Below are 18,470 nucleotides of genomic sequence, written 5' to 3'. Positions count from 1 at the left end.
ATTTTATAAAATAAGTTCAGTCACCAGTGAAGTTCTTTGATTATTTAAACAGTTCTGACAGAAATATTCAACATTATTAGAAAGACTTCTGAATTTAATTGTGAATAACTGCCCACAACTTTCCTTTTTAGAGAAGGAGAAATCTAGAATATAAATGTGACACCTCTTAGTCTAGATGCATATGAAAGGAATGGAGTATTTCCCAGTGATGTGTGCTCCTTAAGAAGCTGCAGATTCTGAGGGGAAAAGTGCTGTGGAGAGGAAAGTATACACTACTGTTGTCAAACTTGGGAAGTGATTCATGAACCTCAGAACATCAGAGACTGCTCTGATAAACACAATAACAAGTTCAGATACCCAAATGAATGACAAGAAACCCTTTTGTCCTGCAGAACTGGAATGGAAGTCTGACATACGCAGCTTCTGTTCTTGGGATTGAGTCACCTTCCTCCCACTTCAACTCATCTTATTAGTTAAAATACAAGTGCCAAAGACTACAAAACAGAAAAGAAATAAAAAACAAACCAAAAGAGAACATATATAATATAACACAATTATTCTCTTTCCACAGCCACTCAATACATTCCACCATGTCATCTTCAGGTCTATGAATGATCTGCTTCTGGGGATCTGGTATCCCCATTCTGCCTGAGTGTGATCCAGCACCAGCTGTGTATTACACTCACATTTGCACATTAGATGTGTGTGCTGCAGTGAGTTGGGAAGAATTCTAGGGGTAGCTGGCAGAACTCCTGATATCTGTTGGGGATACAGCAGAAAAAGGTATGTCCTTTCCCCATTTCCAACATTTGTTTATTCTGCCTAAGAAAACACTGTTATAGCAGCAGAATTTGGAGGAAAACCCAACTGCAGGAAAATCTCCAGGGCAAATGGCATGACATTTTTCACCAGAGAAGGAAATTCAAAGCTAAAATAAAAACAAGGAAAACTGATCTCTAAGGACAGGTACATTGCTGATTCTATTTTAAACAAATCATGGCCCTTTTAAAATCCTGATTGCATTGACAGTGATTTCATGTAGGCTATTGGTTTAAAATATTTCCATGTACTTTTAAAATATTTCTATCTACTTTATAAGCTCAAAATCCAAACTGATCTTTGGTATTTGAGCCACTGAGGCATCTTTTCAAAATGCTGCCCACAGCAACAGCATCTTGTGTCACTATTCTAGATCTTTTCACCTACTGGTCAGTTATCTTTTGCCCTTCTCTTTCTCCCTCTGGAGAGAGGGCGAATTTTCAGGTTCAATGCCTCTCTTTGTTAAACTGAGCTTTTGTTGAAAATAAGCATGCAAAGTGCCAATGCTTAACTAACAGGCATATATATAAATATATATATATGCTAAATATATATAGTAAATGTCCTTGTGAGTTGTTTTCATGTAAGGGTACTAGTGCTTATCTCAACAGAATTGGGAATTGATTCTCACAGCAAAGAAAAGTTGCTTGTCTAGGTATAAGAAAAGTTACTTGTCTAAACACTCAGGATTACAGAATACAACTAAATAGTACTTATCTCCTTGGAAGCATAAAAAAAAAGAATCCATGCCTGAGTTATAAATAGGCCTGCAATAGAACTACTAATCATTTCTAAATGAATCTGCTGGTAAAGAAGAGACCATTGGCACCAGGATCAATTGCTTCAGCCCTTCACTGGTACTGACTTTACAAAAAATTTGGCAAGTGTCTTACCTATTGTATGTTTTTCTCTCTAAACTGCTGTTTGCATTAGGTAAAGTTGTAATGAACAGTGGATAAAAAGAGAAACTGTTACAAAAGCAACATTCCCAAACTACCCGATCATTTTGTTTTTTTAAGAAAGAATTAAGAACATGCTTAATTCTTTGGATATTCCATGAACTGAGCTTGAAAGAAAATAAAGTAGAAAAGAGTAAGGAGGGAGAGAAGAAAGGGAAGGAAAGGAAGGTAACCTATTGGATGTTTAGAAATAAAATAATGTAACTTAGATTATGGAAGTAAAAAGCAATCAATGGAAGAATTATTAGTGACAATTATTGAATATCATTATAGACATCAGACCAAATTCAGTGTATTCAATGCTGCATCTCACTGTTGTGATACATGCAAAAATACTGTAAGGGTGGTACTCTCTTACAAGACAATGCAACTATTTAAATAGAACAAATTTTACAGGAACTTGCAAATGAAATATCAAACAGTTCAAAATACTGTGACCATTAAAAAACCTTAATCATACTGGACTGACCAGATGTAGAAAAGCTACAATTTCTAGAAAACATTACTAAACTTTAGGCAGAATTCTCCCTGTCTATCACGTAATTTTCAAATAAACCTGCTCTTAAATACATGTATCAAAAGACTTTATTTCTGAATAACCAAAACAAGGTTTCATTAAATCTGCAATAGACGATTATGTTGCAAAATTTATGTTGCAGTTTTTAATCCAATCTGATCTCATTTTGTGACTACACTTGATTCCCTGGGTGCATTTTTGACTAAAACATTTTTGGAGATTTATGTCACCCACCTCTAGACTTGTCAATTACAATTTAAAGGTAAATTGAATCAAATATTTTACAGACACAGTTTGAATATGATTATCCTCTATCACGATCTCAATATAATCTTGTCAGGTTAAGTTTCAAAACAGAGTGCTTAATTAAACCAGTGTGAGGAGAAGCTAGCCCAAAAAAGAAATGACTGAATTTTGTGCAGAGATTATGTCAGTTGCTGGGTCAGAATTTCACTGCAAATATTTCCAACACTTGCAGGTTTCACTGTACATTTATTGCACCTGTCTATTAGATGCCTAATTTGACAGCCTTACATAAAGCCATCACTAATATAACCTCTCAGCTCTGTAGTCCAAAACTGGTCAACCATCACAAACACTCAGTTAAATGTCTCAGTAAATCTGCTGAACATTTCCTGAGACTCCAAACAAGAGTGTAAGGGCAAGGACTAGAAAGCACTACTCAAGATCTGCCATTCTTCTCTGGTTACAATTGGCCAAATAACCAAGCACCAAACCCACCTCCCCTGACCTCCCAAAAATCCCAAGAGATATTCAATGTATTCCTAAATATTTGACTTTAAAAGGGCAGGCAATTTAACAGCCAATTATGTATGGTTATGAAGCAATCTACAAAGATATAAGATAGGAATTTCTACTGCGTTCTGCAGCATGACCTGACAACTTCACAAAAAACCAGGAGAAATCCTGTCTTATAAAATTCCATAGAAACTCTTCATAAAAGAGAGCAAAACCTCTGTGAACAGCAGGACTGCAGCAAACCTGCTCCTCCTCACTAAATGTCCTGCCATTCCCTCCCTGCAGCAGAGTACTGGCAGAGCTCAAGTCTGAGGCCAGTGACAGAACTGTTGCCGTCATTTCTCCGGGATCTGCCCTTCCGAGAAATAATCCTTTTGCACTCTCAGTGCTAAGTCTGGTTAAACCTCAGCTGTTTTAGAAATGCCCTTCACTAAAGTGTTAAAGAATGCGAAGGCTTATCTGAACAATAGCCAAAATACATCTTGGTCTAGATACCACAGGATTTGGCCAGGGTGGGAACACTAAGGGAGTAATCTCTTGGATGCTGCTTCAATACTTTTCTTTGGGGAAGAAACCAAGAAAGTGCAGAGGTGAAGGGAATATTTCCAGATCCCATTTGTCATCAGAACTATGACACTTGTCCTAGATCAGTTGTTTTTCACTACTCACCGCCTGTTCTTTTAAAAAGAAATTAAAAGAAATAAAAACCTACAGAAATAACTGTAGGAGGGTTACTCAAGTGCTGCTACCGAAAGAACAACTGAATTCTAAAAACAACTGTTTTTAGAATAAAATTGTTAAAGGACAAAGAGTTTGAAAAACCTTATTGCATATGAAATTTAAGAGTAATTATACAGAAAGATTTTACATTGGAAATAGGAAAATAAACAGTGGGGACGAAATTCAATGAGGGATCTTAAAAGAGAACATGCACTCTTGTCTTTGATGGTCTGGGTAGTAAATGTCCAATGTGCAGCAAGGTATTAACCAGATGTTAGTAAACAGACAAAATCTGAGAAAATCTAGCCTGAAATATTTCTGAGTTTGTGTCTTTACCATCTTTTCATGTTTGTACATTATACCATGACAACAGCTCTGTACTCGACTGCAACCAACAACAAGGAATGATGTCTTCCAGCACTGAAAATCCGTTTTTAAGTGTTGATACTACAAACATACCAGCCACACCCTGCCTCCAGGTCACCAGGATATCACTGTGCTTAATAGGCGCCACTCCACCAGCAACAAACGAACTACACAAGATGCAATAAGCTGATGCCCTGAGGCCACAGGGCATAATGGTGACTTGCTGGCTTTAACTTTATATCCTCTTTTATTATTGATTTGAACTGAAGGAAGTATAAAACAGCGGAGATAATAGCTGTGATGGCATTCACTTTTTAAACAAGGATTTAGAGGTCTTTAAAATATGGATTGTTGAATTTATTGGTGTCTTCTATACATAAATCTTTGTTTTTCAAGCTATATATAGGCTGACCTGAGTCCACTGCTTGAAGTACTTCTGGGGTACTTGTTCCTCAGTAGATCCCTAACATGACAAACCGTAATGGCTCCTGAGAAAATTACTCCATTTTTGACACACGGTGTAAAACGAGCCTTTGGAGACTTCTGCAATATCCTCATGTCTGCCACACTGGGATTTTCATCCCACAGAGCTAAAAAGGGTCCCTTTGCTGTTGGAAGAGTGTAGAACAACCATGGGATAGTGGGAAAAATTTCTACACTTTCAAAAGGCCTTTCTGTTTGTTTTGGGAGGTCACCAATAGTGCTAGAGTATATATGTCATAAACTAACGGTCTGAAAAGTATCAGCTAGAAAAATCTAGAAGTTACAAAAAAGCAGAAATACTCTAGAAACATGTAACTAGAAACAGCAAATAATTTTCTTTTTTTTTTTTTAAGTTTGCCTTGTAAAATTGAAGTAAACATAGCAACACTCCACCCAAAAAGAGACACCTTGCCACCACTCCCCCTATAACTTATATTCTAGTGGAGCACATCTGCACAGCTGAGACCAATACTTTTTTTCCTTGAAGGCTCAATCATAAACACAAGGAATAGTTGCTTAGGACAGAAATACTTGCAAGTCCTTCAGCCTTCATACTTAATACCTTGTATAAGCAGGCACTGTGAGCAGATCTACCTTATTTGTTCAAGCCTTTTCTCGGTAATAAAATTCAAAAACAGTAAAAAACCTCTTGAAGAATCAAAAAAATGCCTTTCTTATTTCACCTTCATTTGGAGTCACTTCACACTGAAAAGAAACTCCAGTAACAGACTCCTTGCAGCAGGGCAGAGAGCAACCATTAGATTATTTTAAAATGCTGTATACATGATGCAGCTGAGGCTACTGTAAATTGCTTTGTCTTGAAGAGAATGAAGAGCTCAGCTCAGATAAGCTTTCAGAAAACTTTTACATGGACCCTGCATCTGGATGCACATCTCTCTTTTGAAACAGCTCTCATATTCCCTAAGGATATTTTACCACCAGAAACTAGACAGAGGAAATAACATTGTTGAGTTGCTTCAGTGCAAATTGATGTGGTTTGTAAAAGGCACACCTTGGTTGCTGATGGCTCACCAGTAAGAGAATCCTCAGCGCAGGTCTGCCTGCAGAGCACTCACAGTGGGACCAGGCTGTGCACAGTTCCACACCAAGCTCGGAAATTCTCCTTTCCTGTAACTTTACACTCTGCACATTATCATAAACCTCCATCTCCCCACTGCTTACATAGCTTTTTCTGTATGAAACGATTGCATTTTGTGTGCAATCTGATTTCTTCACAGTCTGAAAGGTAGACTTCCAGGTCTGTCGCTGAATTCTGCCAAACCCCAGGAAAATAATTGCTACGTGGCACTTACCTCTCCTTCTCTGGGCCACGGCCTTCCATTCTGTGTGTATTTGCTTTGATTCTGGCGCTTCTTTTGCCCTCCATCAGCAAATTTGCACAGCAAAGGCTCAGTGGGGGCTGTGAAGACAAGAAACCCAGTCTATATTAGCATCCCCCCCAAAGAAAGTGATTATACCAGCAACAGTAGTGCTTTGTAATACTGATCTTTTGAAGTAAAATCTTGCCTTCTGCAGATATTTTTTGCCTCTTTTAGCCTTGACTCCACTGGCAGCTGTTCTTATTAACTAAGCTTCAAAAAATATATACTGGCAGCCCTTAAAAGAATTTAGCAAATATTGTTGAAAAAATAATCAGCCTACGCAGAATGTTAAGTTGCTGTAGTGGAACAGTATAGTCAGGCATTAGTTCCAGCTAAGTTAGACACGTATTCATGACCAGCATTAGTGCAAGGATAAACACCGCTTTACTAAAGCAGCTTTCTGTTTTTAATTGTAAAACCTTTGCAAGAACCTGCTTAAGGAATAAGTGTTCTCACTATTTTGGTGTTCCTCAACATCCAGTCCTTTAAAAATCTGACTAAACAGAATAAAATGGAGACTTTTGCCAAGCCCAGTCCAATCAGCTTTCTTTTTCCTCTTAAGTCCTTCTTTTAAGCAAGTTGGCAGCTGAGAAAACCCTTTTCCTCTCCAAGTGAGATCTGGAGTGTGTGAATACAATAGTCAGGAGGGGCCAGAGTCCCAGGAAGAAAGGATAATCAGAGCACTGCACACCCCAAAAGGCAGCCCATTATAAGGACCCCTAGAGAAGAAATTAACACACATCAAACAGGCACAGCAGGAAAGGAACTTGGTGTCTTGGGATCTCTTTCCCATCTACTCTGCTTTTCAAAGCCTCCTAAAACATTTTTTTAGCCAAAACTTTAATTATTCTGCTGGTGGGAGCTCATCTCTTCTGCTTAATCCTTAAAAGGAGGGCCAAATTCTACCCACTCACATACACTGGGTGTCTGTTAGGGTTGTTGCTTTATTGCCTACATCAGCAGAGAAGTAAACCAATATTTGCCTGTTTGAAAGAAACCTAAAAATCATGTGTCACACCTGAGTCTCTTCAGGAATCTTTGACTTCCCAGGCATGATAAGTCTGTAGTTAATTAAACAAGAGTTTTCATGGAAAAACTAAGAAATCTGTTTTTTTCCTTCCCATTTCCTGTTTCTGGGAGGCTAGAAATGTTGAAACAATACAACTGCAGAGATGTGAAGAAAATTTTTGGGTAAGGGGAGCTAATCAAGTTGTTGACTTATTTATTTGTAATAAAAATTATTATTTGGTTAAGGGACAAGTTCATGTGGTATTGAAACAAGTTGACCTCCATTAACCTCCTGATTATAGCCAATTCAAAATGGGCCAAAAAGTATAAATTAAAACTGTGATCACCTGAAAACTGAAACCAAGAAACAATACACAGAGAGAATTTCACATCAAAACCTCAATTTCACATTGGGACAGCATCACTTTGGTTACTTCTGAAGCTACAACGGCTTTGTTTTTTCATTACCATTTTATACAGGCTAGTAATTTTCAAGGTTACTAGAAACTGAACTTCAGGAAACAATCCATTATTGGCAGAAAGCTTGACTGTGTGACCCCAGAGGTCTTTCCCCACCTCCAACTATGATTACTGTATCAGATTTTTCTAGAAGCAATGCTCAGCCAACCACTTTAAATTTAAAATAATGAAGGTTTAAAAGCATCCAGGTGGCTATGGAGATTCTTTCTGCAGATGGAGAGACTTTACAGGGCTGATTGCCCTGTGCTTTCACTGGTTTTGCTCCATGGCCTGATGCTGCATGATTTCAGAGTGGTTACTTAGAGTTCACTTTGATGTGATGGTGAGGGAGGAGCAGGTGCTAAGCCAGAATTAGAGAAAGGCCTATTAAACGTCACATCTGAAGCTTCAAAAGCTTTTTGTTTTAAGCACTGAACAACTACTAAGCAACATATGATACCGTCAGGAGGACCATGCAAAAATCATCTGCACAGTGGATTTTTACACACGCCCTGATCATCTGCTAATGAACACATCTGGTATCAGCCCATGTACTGTGATGTGGTTTAACAAGCTAGGAAATCTACACATCCTCTCTCTCTCTTTGGCCAACCACAAATAGGAAGCTGTTACCATTTCCAGAATTCCCCTCTCCAGCATTACCATCTGACAACCTCATATTTGTTAATTAGTGGCTTCCTAAGGTTGATTGAAATTGAACACAGCTACCAAACAACTTTACTAACCCCATCTAGAAAAAATATGAAAAAAAATATTGCATAGGCTTTTCAGGAGGTTGGAAAGAAGGTGGAAAAGGACAATGCTCTATATAGGCAAATTTCTGCATGGGAAATTATATTCCTCTATGATAAACTGAGGCTAATTCTGTGTATAAAGTCAGTCTGTATTGACCAACTTCAAAAGAACTAAAAATTTCAAAACAAAATGTTCTGACAAGAAGACAGAGCCCATATAGGATGGTTTAGGTTGAGGATTTTCAGGGTTTTGTTGGTTTTTTTTTTCCCCCTAAACACAGGGATGCAGCATCAAACAAGACAGAAGATTATCCTAAATCTGAAACGGTGTAGGTCCTAATGGTGGTTTACTCCTGGAAACAATTATGGTAACCTATATATATATATATATATATAACCAAATTAAATAATTAATAATCTTTCTTTTTTCAGGACATAAAGTAGTATGTAACAGTCATGGGAACTCAAAGATGTTGCCCTAAGTACACAGAAGAACTCAAACCTTGGCTTACTTCAGCCCTTTAGAAATTCTTTGTAAGAAAGGTCCTCTAGGCTTTCTAACATCAGATACACCCAGATATTAGTACCATCATTCTTACTGGTCAAATACAGAGTAACAGAAGATACTAGAAAGACAACATCCCATTCCACCATGTGAGCATGATTCTTTCTAGGTAGAATTCTTTTTTAATGGTTTCATTAAATTTCCAACATGTTTTAAAAATAATAAATTTACTTCAGCCAAGAAAAGGATCACAATTAGGTACCATGGTTATCAATTCATAAAACAAAATATTTAGGAACTAGACAAACAACATCAATATTAGAAAAATAATATCCATGGGTTGCAGTAGAAGTGGTATATTTTACCCCAAATACTTCAGAAGGGGAGGAAAGAAAAAAGGGAATATTTAAAACTTTTCAGCTTCTTTTCTTTTTCATTCCACATAGACAGTCTTCAATTTATGGCCTGCATTTTTTCTTTTCTCTTTTTCCTCTGCATGAACACACGGACTGAAAATAAATGCCTGTCTCTCTGCCTCTTCTCTCACCTTTTGTACTTCTGACTTAATAGAAAATGTAATTTGGATATCTGTAGATGTTCACATTTTGAAGTGATAAGCAGATCTTTTTATATGGTTCTTGACATCCTTTAAGTTTTAAGCATATGTGGTATTTTGAAGCATATCTGGAAAATCTACTGTTGCTATTTTCTTGTTAAAAAAGTGAGAATTGATTCACTTGAGACAAATTTCAGGCTATTCCATCCTGATAAACTCTTCAAGATAGAAGGCACTGCTCTTTCATTGACTTCTACCTGACAGCAACAAACACAAATATCAAGAATAAATAACTGCTTTAACTTGAACAAGGTTCATTAAGCCATAACCCATTTTTCAAGGCGAAGATTTAAATGCTTGCTGCAGTTCCCATCCAAAGCCTTCTCTAGTTAATAAGACATAAATAGTCCTGAACTTGGCTTTCAGTCTTGAGAAGGAAGTGGGATCAAATTGATAGTGCTTCTAAACAGCATTTGCCAAGATATTCAGGGCTGCCTTAGGAGAGGGCAGTAGCTGCTAGTGTTCAAATTCAGTTCCCATGGAAGTCAATGGCTAAAACCCTATCTCACTTCAGTCAGGCCCTGAATTTACTCAGAGAGTTCAGTGGAGGTGAAAGAGAGAGACTGGTTTTATGTCAATCAAGCCTGTCGATATTGTTTGAGCTCCCTCAGGAGATCAGCTTCTCATGCTCTGCTACTTTAGATGGACAGATTGTGCAGACAAACAGCATGGAACTGCCAAAAGGCTGTTAGCATCACCAAAAGCAACACTGCTACTTAAATAGCACAAAAACTTCTGAAGGAAGGAGAAGGGGTAACAGTGCCCCCTTCTCAAATCTGGCAGTCTCTAAGAAATGTTCCAGCTCAGGAAGGGAATTTCAATTAAATTGGAGAATTCAACAAAATAAAGCAAACTCCTAACTAATTCTGAATACATAATTTCCGTATTCTTTCATTCATCGGAAGGCAGATACACTCGAGCTCCTACATGTGCAAAAATGTATATATTCATGAGCATGTGCTTCATAAAGGAAGATGAAAGCTGTCATTTGCATTTGGTGAGACTTTTTCATTATTTCAGGTGCTCTGAAACTTCTACTGTCTTGAGAGTTACTGAGAAAAGCTTGTTCCCCACTGTCATTTAGCATCATCTGTCCAGCAACAGCAAGAATTACATATACAAAAAGCAGTAACAGGACATTTTTATGCATTTTAGCTGCTTTTACTGAGAATATTTTTGAAGACAGAGTATTTTTCAGCATGTGAGAAAGAATTTAGTCTCTTCTCATTTTTTGCAACAATGAAAGTAATGTTTACAGTTAAAACAGCTATGTGCATTGTGAACATTCATGTATGTCTTTAGCCACCTCTATTTTGTTAATGTGAAGAAAAATAATTAAAAAGTCATTCGTATGACAATGAATGGTCACTGCATAATTAATGATCTTTTTCAAAGTATGTTTAAATGAGAAAGTTGGATTAATTTCTTTTTCAGCCTTGGCACCTCCTCCTCCACAATAAAAAACTGTGGACAGTAATAATTGGGTTCACAATTAGATCAAGCAGTCATACTGACCAAGCTCTGATAACTATTTTAATTCCTAACTGCCTTCCAAATTTTAAGTAGTTTGGTAACATTTTCATGTGCAAATCACATAGAACATCTGATTGAAACACCTATGTAAGAACCAAAGTCTTTGTCTGTTATAGATCAAACATTTGTAGTCTTTAGGAAAAACTTCACCTTATGCTAACATCAAATCCATTTTGTAATGGCATCAAATCCATTTTGAGGCAGTATTTCACAGGGAGACATGAGAGACACAAAAGCTGTACAGCAAGGCAGGACAGAGCAAGTTTAAGTTTTGATTTAATATCTGGGCTCAGATGGATGTACCCAGCAGGACTATGGTATTTACAGAGCCTGCAGAGTTTATTTACAAAATGAATGTTGCTGTTGTAAGCTTTGAAAATGTACAAATTCCAGGACGCCATCAATAGAGTCACTCTCTGCTCTAGTGAGTCCACTGGCTTCTAGGAAAGTCCTGCCACGCAATACTTTTTCATCTCAAAGTCATACACAAAGAAAACTTGAACTTCAAGGAAGATCATAAAACAAAACCATAGCTATTCTGCTCTTGGGAAATGAAGATGAAGAATTACAAAAGATGGTACGTGACAGAATAGGATGTGTAAGGACAAAGTGTTACCTGAGTAAGGAAAACCATAAAAAAATATGGCAAATAACCACTTCATTCTATCCTGCATGGAGCTGTTAAAGGACAGAGGAATAGATTTTGTCCCAGAAGTCCATGATACAAGATGTGATGGCACTGGAGAGACTCTTAATGTTTACAAGAGTTAGCTTTTAACAGAGGTTGAGCCATGTACAGCATATATCATGGAATCATAGAATATCCTGACTTGGAATCGCAGAATAACATGATCCACTAAGATCATCAAATCCCATCTCCAGGCTGGTCCTGCATGGAACAGCCTCAAGAGTCACACCATGGACCTGAAAGTGTTCAAATGCTTCTTGAGCTCAGTCAGGCTTGGTGCTGCCATCACTTGGGCACCTGCTCCAGTGCCCAAACACCTTTGGGGTGAAAAATCTTTTCCTGACACCCAGCCTAGACCTCCCCTGACACAACTTCAGGCCATTTCCTTGGGTCTTGTCACTGGTCACCACAGAGGAGAGCTCAGTGCCTGCCCTCCGCATTCCTTCATGGGGCAGTTGTGGACTGTGATGAGGTCTCCCCTCAGTCTCCTCTTCTTCAGGCTGAACCAAGTGACCTCAGCCACTCCTCATCCAGCTTCCCCTCAAGGCCCTTCTCCATCTTTGCAGATTTACCAGTATTTTAGTTAAACTTAACTACATGATATTGATTGGATTTGTACATAATCATTTCATGATTATGAAAGCAAAACAATGAGTTAGTTATCACTGCATTTTAGTTTCTATAAAACTTCACTTTCACAACATAATTATAGAAATTGGGGGAACAGTTAATAGAAAAGGACACCAAAGTGAAAAAATACAGAGCAACATCTATAAGGGTAAACAAGAAAAAGGAACTGATCTACTTTTGATAAATTGTATCAGAGCTTAAGTAATTATCTCTTGTTCTCCTCTTTGTCTTAAGAAACGGGAAGCAATCTTTTCATCTTTTTGTATAATAATTGCGTCTAAAGAGCAAGAACATCTTAGAGAAGAAAAATAAATTTCAGAAAGAAATAATGTATCAAGCAGAAAGTTAGGACTTCTACCCTGTGAAACAGAAATTACTTAGAGCAGGTGGAACAGGTAACCATATGTGTGGAGAAACAACAGGCCAACATGGAAGTGTGGAGCAGATCTTGTTGCAATTAGTCTCAACACTCAAGCAACTACATGGAAAACTTCTGCTTAGTCTTATTTTTGCTGAAATGTCCCTAAATATTTGTTAGAGCAGACCAGAAATCTTTCTATAAGAAACTGCAATATTCACTTTACAGTCTGTTTGGCTTTTTTAAAACTATTTTCCTTTTTAAATTTTGAATGGAACAGCAAACTGGGAGTGCCTGATTCAGGCCTATTAAAGTGCTCCACTCCAATCTGCTGATAAGGAGGAACTGTTGTAAAGGTTATAGAAACAGATGCTTCAATATGGTATGAAAAGTTAAATCAATCAAAATAGAAAAACTGAGATACAGTATTAAAATCTTGATGAAACGTTGTAATATGATGGTCTATTTTTATTTCACCAAACTCCATTTCTCATCCAACTCTAGTGCTGGTCTCTGTTGGAGACAATGAATGCATGGTGAGCAAATACAGAATAGAATTTGGAATTCGATCACTTAATTGTATTAACTATTAAATCATTATAAAATACTCAGCATTATAACATTGGATTCTGCCTTTTTTTTTAAACAAAAGGCTGAGCTCACAGAAATTAGACATTCACACTGATCCCAAAGCCTCTCTAATGAACCCAAATGTAAATTTGAGGTAAGCATAAGCAACAGCAGACTCAGGCCCATGGGTTTTGCCACAGAAATCAGCTTCCTCAAACTTGATGATATAGCAAAGTTCTGCCCTATTAGAGGTCCCTAGCATAATGCTGAAAAATTCCAGCTGTGGTTCATCCTTTGTAACCAGTGCTGTGACAGCTTCTCACAATCTTTAACCACTGTATCAGAGGGAAGTGGAAGGAGTGATTTATTTTGCAGTTTTAAAATTTCTCCAAGAGCCTTTCCAGCAAAACACTAGATCCTCTAACTGAATGACTGTGTAACCAAACCAACTAAACATGTGCATCAGTTTGCACAAATAATTTCACACACCTATGCTTAAACACAGTGGGTTTTTCTTTTCTATGACTTTCAAACAGGATCTGTTACAAACTAAAATTTAGGGCACATGCTTTTAAAGTGCCAGTTCTACATGCAAAACATGTAATGCAGTTGGGTAAATATCTCCTCCAAAAAACACTTTGATAGACTCCCTTGGATTTGTTCCTCACTGGAAAAGCCATGTACAAAAGAAGTGAGACGGTATCATGTTTTGAAAGGAGCATTTGTTACAAGTCATTGGAATCACTTCACATATTATCTGTGAGATAGACAACAAATAAGTATTGAACTGTTAATTTATGTTAAATAAGAAAAGCCTCTGTCTTGCTCAATCATCACTGTTAAAAGGTGAATGCTTAAGAAACCCACTCACCCTATCTGAAGAACTTTTGTGTGGAACTTAGGTGCTCTAACTTCCCTGGTTTCCTATCATGCCAGAGTAACTAAGCAAGACACTGAAGAAAGAAGAGTCTATGTTACTATTCTGGAAATGATGTAAATAATCAGTGGAATAAAGATTTATGGTAATACAATGGTCCCCTGTCAAGAGTTTCTTCCCATTGACAAGAGCTGACAGCTGTGAACATTTCTTCAAAACAAACCAAACAAAACAACGAAAATTATATTTCAATGTTTTTTATAGATTTTTGCAAATACTAATTATTCTCTGGGATTCTGACTTATATAGTTAAAAGGAAAAAAGAGGAAAAAAACTAGAAGTTGCCTGTACCACTTTAATGCTATTGACTTACTGCATCAGATGCTCTTTGGACTACAAGATGGGCAGGAGCTGAGTGCTCCAAATAAAATTTTTAAAACGCCAAAATTAAAATAGATTCCTGTATTAAAAAATAATTTTAAAATCTTTTTGTGTTTTTCACTGTAAATTTCTAGACCATGCATGATTTGCCACACAGACACACACTTCTGCTGAGTGTGACAAAGAACTAATAGAGATCAGGCAAACAATGTCCAACCCAAAAACCCAGGATCCAGTGAAGTTGATGAGAACACTTTCACTGGAAGCAAATATGACAGCAGTTACGCTGTAATATACTTACAAACTTTGTTTTTGTGTTTTATTTGGCCTTTAAACTTAAAGCTGCAATCCCTTCACATTGGCAATATGCCAAGAGAGTGAAGACAATGGCTAACCTGTCATCAGAACCAGTTTTCAGGGGAAAAATAAAGTTACACAGTTAGGTTCTGCTGTCTTACTGTGTTGTTCATCATCCCAGAGACGAATTAAATCTGAGAATTCATACACTAAGGCAGTGAACTGGAGGAGAGGCCTGAGTTGTATCACATTTTTAAACCAGTAGCACCCTGATTTCATGCATGTACTCCATACTGGTGCTCCTGAACCAACTGTGGTTGATACATCCCCAGGACTCCAATATGCAGGTAGAAGCTCTCTGAGGAAACCTGACCCTCTAAATGTGAATCCAAAACCACTCTTTAAATCCCCCTCTGATGCTGCCCTGTGAGCTTTCAGGAAGATTGTACTTCATATACCTTTTTCTCTTCTCCCATCTCACGAGTTACTTTAGTTGGATGAAAATGGAGATCTTGTATTTCTTACTGTTCAATTATTAAGGAATGGCAACAGAGGCGGCTTCATCTGAAAGGCTGAGCGATTTTTAAATGATCTCATGTACCATAATTTATAATGGAAAATCAGGTACAAATAGTGTGATATGCTTTCTAGTTCCTCTCTAATGGAAATAAAATGAATCCCTGGTAATGGGTGACCCTACTTGCTTCTGTGGTCACCCCTTTTACTTTTTCAGTGTTCTCTTTAGTAGTCTCAGGAGAAAAGAACAAATGAAAACCTTTTATCCAAAGCTGCTTTGCAAAACAATAGCTCTATGCTTCTGCTATAAAATCTATTTTTACTACTCTCAGAAACAAATATTATTGATCACAGAGACTTTGCTATTCCCACTGAGAAAAACTTACTTGCACTGACAGTCTAGAGATAAAATTATTAGAATTTATGCTGTACAAATAATTAATTCTGGTTCAGTTCATAAAAGGTTATTTCATGTAGCTGTTTAAGTGTTACTCTAATATCTAATGTGGAATCTATTTATTTTAAATTTAACTTTATTATGTTCTGTATTAGTTTTTACTTTGTATTTATTTATATAAGCCGGAACATTACCATCATATATTCCTCTGTATGACACTGCTAGAACTAACACTAGAGTGGCAAAAAAACCTCTTCAAACATGTTTTCAATATAAACAAGGAAACCAGAAAAAATGTCTCATGTCAATGAAATTATTTCTTTCCACCAGCATAATGACAATTCCTGCACATGCACATTTATTGTTTAATAACTGAAGTTGACTTTTGGGATTCCCTGCTTACACTCCAACACATGTATACTATTAATGTCTAGAGGAGCTTATGCAACCCAGGGTTATACTACATGAGGAAAAAACCCCCTTCAGTTATGACCATTAGCTTATTTAATTCACATGCATGTGTTCTAATAATATTTTTTTTTCTTTTTCCCAGTTAGGGAAAGACACATTTGTTGTGTCTTTGGGAATGGCCACTCAAATTTTAAAAAGTGGCTACGTGTAGTATATATATATATAAATATATATATATATATATATATATATATATATATTACTAACACTATTTGCATCTCTGCTACAGCCTGTTCAAAAGTAGCAGTAGAAAATATATACAATAAATAAATATTTGGTTTGAGTAGAGATGCCCTGTGTGTTGTCAAAGTAGTAACATGACCTTCTTGACATCTGAATTGAAACAATCTATCTCTAAAAGCACTGATTACTGCAGATGCATGAAATATTCAAGTGTAAATGTAAAATAAACTTAATTTTTAACCAGCTATCAATCTGTTAAAAAGCTTTAAAATATTCAGAAATATTCAGACCTTTTTTCTCAGACCTCCTAGCGAAAACCCTTTTATATAAATCAGTTCTAATTAACACACATTCTAATAACAACTGCTGGGTGCAGCAGCAAAAACTCCAAGCACTGATAATCTAAAACATAGCTCAGCCATACCATTTTGCCATTAGTCTGAGAAAGAAGGAAAATCTGAAAGGAATCTCTTTTTTAATTTATTGCCCTTCTTTCATTTTATTTTTCTGCATTCACTGAAAGTCATATTATGTATGCCCTGAAATGAAGGAGTTTACTAGGAGCTAACAGATAGCATTACCAGCTTTCTCACTTCAATGCAGGAATAATTTTAAAAAGTGAATTTGACCCTGACTGTGACAAAACCAGGGGTGGGTATGGGTTCCAAAGCAAGAAGCATTTAAAAAACAGTGACTGACTGATTCTTAAAGGCAGGAGTTCATTTTGCTGGGTAGAGAATAACCAAGTCACACTAAATGCCTTGGACAGCATAATTTGTGTACCACAAAACCTCACTGTGTGCTCTCACCATCTTCTTCTGTAAATGAGCCCAAAGGGAGGAAGGGAATACTTTGGAAACAATACATAAGTAAGGATGCTGATACCCTTTACCTTTTTCTCCCCAGAAGAAGGGGCAAGAAACAGCTCAGAACAAGCTCTGCAAACTATACAGCAACCATGGGACACATCAATACCCCTTGAGCTCCAGCCTGATGTACTATCTGCTCCTCCTGGCAACTTTCAAGCCCTGAGTCTGAAAGACAGACTTTTTTTGGGTAGCAACTGTGCTGAATGGCTCCTGCCCCCCTCACCAAGTACCTGAAGGCAGGGAGCAGATGTGGCACAGGCATTTATGTGCTAGAAAAGGAAGATAAGACCTTGGAAAAATTCGCATTAACTCCCAATTCCTTGAAGGGCAAGAAGGCAGAAAGGCCCTGTAGCACACGACCACCTGGAGCTCCTGTCAGGACATCAGGCTTTGCACCAGCTTGAAGTAAGCTCTGCCTTCAAGGCACAACTGTACCTGTGGTTTCCATGACAGAACTGCACAGTGGAGTCACTGGGAATTTTCCACTAAGTCACCTATTTATGATGACACTTTATCCAAGGAAAAGACAAAAAAAGTGAAATTATAATCTTCTCCCAAGACAATGGAAGACCTTACTCATACTTCTTAGCTCTTTTCAAAATGTGTTGATGATACCAACACTAAATCTAATGTGCTACGACATAAGGAAAATTCGATCCCTTGCAGCTTAAAAAGCTTTTATTATCATCTGAGACAATATCCTAGAATATTAAACAGATAACACTAAAGCCTTCTGAAATTTTCAACTGCAGAGCTCTCAGTTGAGAGTAGACAAGGAGGCAAACTTACATATTAGAGACTGAGTGATAGACTAATCTTTAATGTTGTAATACATTGCTTAGAGATTTTATGAAGGTCATACTAGATTCCAGTATTTGCCATGCACCCAAAAATTATGAAAATAGTAAGATTTCAATGCTAAGATTGGCCAAATAAAAGAAAACAGCCCTCTACTCCTTCAGTTAAAAATACTGGAATAATCAGAACATGAGAGAGCCAAGCACAAGGAAGAATACGTGAAAAGGAAAGAAAGGTATAGAAATATGCAAAGAAAAACACTTTAACAAAATGAATGGAAAAATTGGAAAAGAAGGGAAAGAAATGTTTCTGAATTGCCCTTGAAAATGTCCTAGCTTTACAGAAAAGCAAATGCAACTCATGTCCTCCATTTCTGAATGACAACAGGGGCCTTCACAAACACTTCACAGAGACTGCAGAAAAAGAAAATTCTAGCAGAAATGGCTGCTTAAATGTCACTGCCTATAGCAAACAGCAAGACAGAAGTTTATAAAAGATGTAGTTTTACCTGAAAAGAGGAAAGGAACACCTATTCTACTGCATTGTGAGGCTGT

At 37.2% G+C, this 18,470-nt stretch overlaps 1 protein-coding gene across 12 annotated transcripts in view; it reads right to left on the bottom strand.

Moving 5' to 3' along the window:
- Positions 1–18,470, bottom strand: part of RBMS3 (RNA binding motif single stranded interacting protein 3) — a 707,096-nt gene that overhangs the window by 82,501 nt on the left and 606,125 nt on the right. For all 12 annotated transcript variants that reach the window (XM_014274144.3, XM_026799147.2, XM_074538955.1 and 9 more), the window contains one exon: positions 5,937–6,043. In XM_014274144.3, coding sequence (XP_014129619.1) covers positions 5,937–6,043 — 107 coding nt within the window. The remainder of the gene's footprint in view (positions 1–5,936; positions 6,044–18,470) is intronic.

Source organism: Zonotrichia albicollis, chromosome 1 (genome assembly GCF_047830755.1).
Source record: "Zonotrichia albicollis isolate bZonAlb1 chromosome 1, bZonAlb1.hap1, whole genome shotgun sequence".
NCBI lineage: Eukaryota > Metazoa > Chordata > Aves > Passeriformes > Passerellidae > Zonotrichia > Zonotrichia albicollis.
The sequence above is the reverse complement of the archived record's forward strand: the minus strand, read 5'-3'. Positions and strand labels throughout refer to the sequence as shown.